General features: G+C 30.0%; 1 protein-coding gene and 1 long non-coding RNA gene across 3 annotated transcripts in view; both read right to left on the bottom strand.

Moving 5' to 3' along the window:
- Positions 1-422: 422 nt before the first annotated feature.
- LOC116185340 lies at positions 423-1,376 on the bottom strand. The gene is made up of 2 exons (XR_004150177.1): positions 718-1,376; positions 423-583 (listed from the first exon to the last, which is right to left on the bottom strand). It is a non-coding gene; the product is annotated as an uncharacterized LOC116185340 (long non-coding RNA).
- A 97-nt stretch (positions 1,377-1,473) lies between these two features.
- LOC102680700 (transmembrane 7 superfamily member 3-like) overlaps positions 1,474-5,220 on the bottom strand; it is a 7,379-nt gene continuing 3,632 nt past the window's right edge. The window contains exons 4-8 of one of the 2 annotated variants that reach the window (XM_006613790.2): positions 4,167-4,338; positions 3,761-3,901; positions 3,339-3,488; positions 2,106-2,360; positions 1,474-1,922 (exon numbers count right to left, since the gene is read on the bottom strand). In XM_006613790.2, the coding sequence (XP_006613853.1) occupies positions 1,795-1,922; positions 2,106-2,360; positions 3,339-3,488; positions 3,761-3,901; positions 4,167-4,338 (846 nt within the window). In that variant the 3' untranslated portion in view covers positions 1,474-1,794. Of the gene's footprint in view, positions 1,923-2,105; positions 2,361-2,702; positions 3,121-3,156; positions 3,489-3,760; positions 3,902-4,166; positions 4,339-5,220 lie in introns of those variants that run through there. The other variant, XR_004150173.1, reaches the window with a different exon arrangement.

The raw sequence follows: 5,220 nt of genomic DNA on the forward strand, positions 1-5,220 counted from the left end.
TATTTCTCTCTTTGAATTTATTTTATTCGCGATTTTGAATTTGAATCGTGTCTGGTGAAGAATTTTTTATCGATTTTTTTTTTTTTTTTTTCATTGAAAGAATTGATGAATATCGTGTACCTTGATATGAATATAGAAATGAAAGGAATTTCTGTAAGATTACAGAGGGCGCCAAAAGGGTATTATAAAAATGGCTTCGTCGAGCTACTTTATTTTTTTTGGCCGACTTTATCCTTCCTCGCGAAGATAAAAAATATGCTTGGTGAAAAATGTATACGTTGTATACAAGAACAAAATACAATCGACGATTTCTATGGAATTTGTATGGAAAATCGTTGAAAAAAATTTATAATACACCGAAATGGAATTTGATTCGTTGGATTCGTTGCCGCGTAAATTTTATCTTTATTTTGTTTGTTGTTTTGATAAATTGCATGTTTAAAGATAGGTGCAAGTTCCATTTCAGTGATGTTATTGGAAGATGAAGATGAATGTCTTTGATTCACATTGCGAACGATCCTGTGAATCTTCAGACAGATCCGAGGGCGGTGACGCGGAAGTGGTCACGCAGTTTTCTTATTATCTGTAATAATAAATACTGATAACGAATACAGTGTATGAGTATTAACAAATTTATTAACGAGAATAATATATTATTGCGACAGTAATCTACGTAAGTGTTGTGAATAATGGAGATAATATTGTTGCTGTGATTACCTTTAAGATTGTAAGTAGTAGGATATAGAAAACCACTGTTAGGTGTCACTGTCTCGATTCAATAAATGTTATTTCATTTTAATGACAACGCAAGTCATCTGGCGTCATTTTTTTTTTTTTTTGTTCAATAAACACTTCAAACCTTTCATCGTTATCCTTTGGATCCTTTATATTCCGAGTACGTATTTATACGTATATGCTATTGAAAATTATTAAATTATTTATATGTAAACTTTCTTTTAAACGAAATAAAAGTCTACAAAGTAATTACTATCATTAATTCGAAACACTATTTTATAGTTCAAAGTAATTCTATTTTTCCCGTTTCTTTGTTTCCGATTTGCGGATGGAGAGCTCAACGTTCGATGCCTCTTGGTTTTAACGTTTAACCGATACAAGCGAAATAATTGCATTGTTTGCTTCATTTTCAAATATTTGAATAATAAACACTTTACGGTTTAAGCTAGTAAAGAAAGACGAAACAATTGAATAAATGAGAAATTAATATTTATGCTTTTATTTTTTACGTATTTATTAATTAAAGATATTTATCACGTGTATTTCGAAAAATATAAAAAGGAATAAAAAATCTAGCAAAAATTTGGTTGATATTAAGAAATGATTATATATGTAAAAGGAGAATTTATTTTTTATATTTATATATGAATTACAGTGATTGATAAATGGAAAGAATAATATGTAAAAATATTTTTTTGAAATAATTATATCATATTTGAATATATTTGGTATAAAATTATATATTTGGTATAAAATTTATAAAAATAACAATTAAAATTAATTAAAAAATATTATCAATATAAATCATAGATATGAGAGATCACTTAAGTATCTTTGATGTATATTGTCGTTACATTGTAAAATGTTTCGATCAATTTAGCCTTTGAAATATTATTTTATAAATATAAAATCATAAACGTACATTAAATTTGTTTATATTCTTTTGAATAAAATATATATATATATATAAATAGAATACCTAAAATTCAATCCTTGTATATGAAAAATTGTGAACTGTATCATTCGTAATTGTAGTAATTACATTTGGAACATGATTCGTTAATATTGATTCCCCAATGGTGTTGTTTCTGTAATTGTTTCTGTCTGGTTTAATAATAATTGATTTTGGCGATGTTTATAAAAGTGATAGAACGCCAAACAGGTCCAGAATACAATCAACCATATATCTGAAAGACCATATATATTTCATATTGTTTCAAAACATTTTATTATTAACATGTTATCTGTTAACGATTCTGTGTATATCACCCATATAATTAATATATAATTAAATTTGAATAAAATAAAAATCCAGTAAAATAAAATACAACAATTCTTAAATGATATACATGATATAAAAAAGATGATACCCTTAGTCTGAATTGGAGGTCGAACAATAGCTAGATTAAAATCCTCCACAGTTGCTCGTCTTACAATATTTATCATAATATATTTCAAAGAAGAACCAACCCAATAATCAATCGGCAGGATTATCATGAAGGATGAAAATATGGAACACGTAATGTGAGAATAAAAGTTAAATGTCGTGACAAGAGCTATACTGAGAGTCAATGTCAGAAATAGTAACCAAAACACCATATTGTTCTGCAGAATTATAAATGAACCTGAAAGAAACAAAATTAGAGAGAGAGAATTTGAAATAAGTAATATTAAATAATAAATGCATTATTGTATTCTCGCAAAAATCTTTCACGAAATTCCTCTATCCTTACTTTTATATACACATATATAAACGAATATATAAAAAACTTTATAAAAGAGAAAAAAAAAAAATACATCTCAACATCACGAAACAATTCTTTCTTTCGTACGCTTAATACCATTCGTGAAAGTTTATAATCATTTCCACGAGACGTACGTGATTACATAAACCACGGAGAACGTGATCAAACTGTGCCAAAAGACGTTGGGCGGGAGAGAGGATGGCCAACTCGATCATCTGTCGACGGGGACCGATACTCTGTGCAGTTACGCATGCATAGACCGTGTAATCTAAATAGGTCTCGGAGCTAAATAAATACGGGGGACACAATTAGGTAAATGCGAATCTTTCAAGCTGGTTAGATCTCGCTTCGTGAGAGTTGGCGCAGGGGCCCTGCTTTACCCTGTGTGTACGAGCCATGATTTTTATTGTGCGCGTGTTTATGCGTGTATGTGCCGAGATGGTGGAGGGTGGTTATGGTGAGAAAGGTAGGAGGTAACGCGAATGTTGTGCGGCTGTGGGGGATTCGGCAGACGAAGTTTCCACATGAGCGGGCAACATTGATAAAAGCTACAGGGGGACTCTCTGACTGTACTTCATCCCTTCACCAAACTCGAACTAACTTCGGGGGCGGTGAGCTCTCGCTCTCTCTCTCTCTCTCTCTCTCGCTCGCTTGCTCTCTCGCTTCTGTCTCATGCCCCTTTCTTTTCCCGTTACACTCCTCTCGTCCGTTTTTAAGCCGGCTTCCATTATTTTCCTATAATTTACTACAACCCCTGCTGATCTTTCCTCAAGCGACATGCATTGAATCGCTTTTCGGATACGTTTACTATCGGTATTTCGTGCGTGCCCTTCAAGAGATGCCAAGCCCCTTCCGTACCTGGGGAGTGTAAGTAAGCAACGCACGCAAAGAACAAGCCCAGAGTCATATTGACCAGCAATGCACCGCTACGATTCTCTGTGGAGTACGGACATACTAACGACAACAGGTTGAAGAGCAAACCTATCGCCAGGCCAGTTATAACGTTTCCTGAAACAAACGGGACAATGGTATGATAATAATATTGTATTTAGTTGTCTTTAATTTTATTGTTTTTGTTTTTCTATAGATAAAATGTACAACAGATATCCAGATAGACAATCGTTATTGTATTTAAATTATATGCTGTTATTTTTTTATTATTTTATTAAATTTTTTTATAAGTGAAAAAATTTTATTGTTTTCTATACATATATATATATATAATTTTATGACAAGAAGAGTATGAGAAAAATAATAAAAATATTGTCGTATATACATACCTTCTATGGCATATCCAATTACGCTTCCAATGAAAAATATAGGAAACATTTTTTCAACTCTAGAGACATGATGACCCATGAATGTAAAAAATAATCCCACGAAGAAACAAATGGCAGAAATAAACTTCAAAACACCCCCGGCTGAAAATAACGATACGATAGAACGATTAATTTTTTGGAATGCTATCAATGATGATTTTCTCGTATGTATATAAAATGTATAAAAGAAAAACATGATAATTATTTTATGTACAATTTGTGTATCACAATTGTCTCTAATAACATATTTCTTAATCGTAAAATACATAGTGATATATATTAAATTCAACAAGTGATATCAATATTAAAAAATAAAAAATGAACTTATCATGTTTTTCTTGTGTTATGGATGAAATGGAACACGTACATAAAATGTCACATGATACAGGATCGATTGTGGGATTACAGCCGTATGAAAATATCGGGATATAGGCCGCAGAATAATCCCCATAACTAGCCACTGCGACGTAAACCGAGCCAACTCCGATATACGCGCTAAATATTCGTCTCATCGGAGATGAAACAATGGAAGCCATTGCCTAACATGGAAGAGATTTTTTTTATCGGTATTAGAATTATTAAGCTTTGATTTATAAATATATATTTATTCGATGTCTGAAAATGTTTGAATATATCATACGATTACGGTGCACGTTTGATTAATTATGTATACAATATTGTTGCCAATAATAATAACTTAATATCATGTTTGTGTTTACTTTTGGCGTACAACGAACGATACATCAATTAATTAATGATTAATCAAAAGTACATTTTGTGAGTATAATTAGAATAATAATCATTATGTTTTGAGAGTACACATTATATAGGACGATATTTTAGTAAAATAGTAATTTATAATAAAAATTAATTATTTAAAATTGTTTAAATCTCAAAATATTTTATATTTTCGATAGATTATATATAATATATGTGAAGATGAGATTGATCGATAAATAATATTTTTGAAATGAATGTTTTGAAACGATCGAAAAATTTATCAATTTGATTGATGAATTTATTATTTTAAATTTTTCTTTGCCTTTAATTGATCGATTATTTTCTTCCAATCTAATATTCAAAATGGCTATTATTTACGATACGTCCAGTGGAATAAACTTAGTTTTGAAACTAAATCTCGTTCTAAAAAATATATACTGCAAACGAACGAATCAATCGAATTATCGAATCGATAGTTTAATATGGATTTTTGCTTTGTCGTTATCAAAAAATTCAGATTCACCGCGAGTATAATTTTTATGCAATCAACGTTGACTATCTTTTTAAAAACACACATAATCTGTGAGCTTCTCTTTCATCAAGAAATTAAAAAATGAAAAATAAGAAAAAAATTGTTAAACCTACTTTTAAATTCAATAAAGTATCTCTCTTAAATATACAAAAAAAAAAAAAAAAAAAAA

Source organism: Apis dorsata, unplaced genomic scaffold (genome assembly GCF_000469605.1).
Source record: "Apis dorsata unplaced genomic scaffold, Apis dorsata 1.3 scaffold_162, whole genome shotgun sequence".
NCBI classification, from domain to species: Eukaryota; Metazoa; Arthropoda; class Insecta; order Hymenoptera; family Apidae; genus Apis; species Apis dorsata.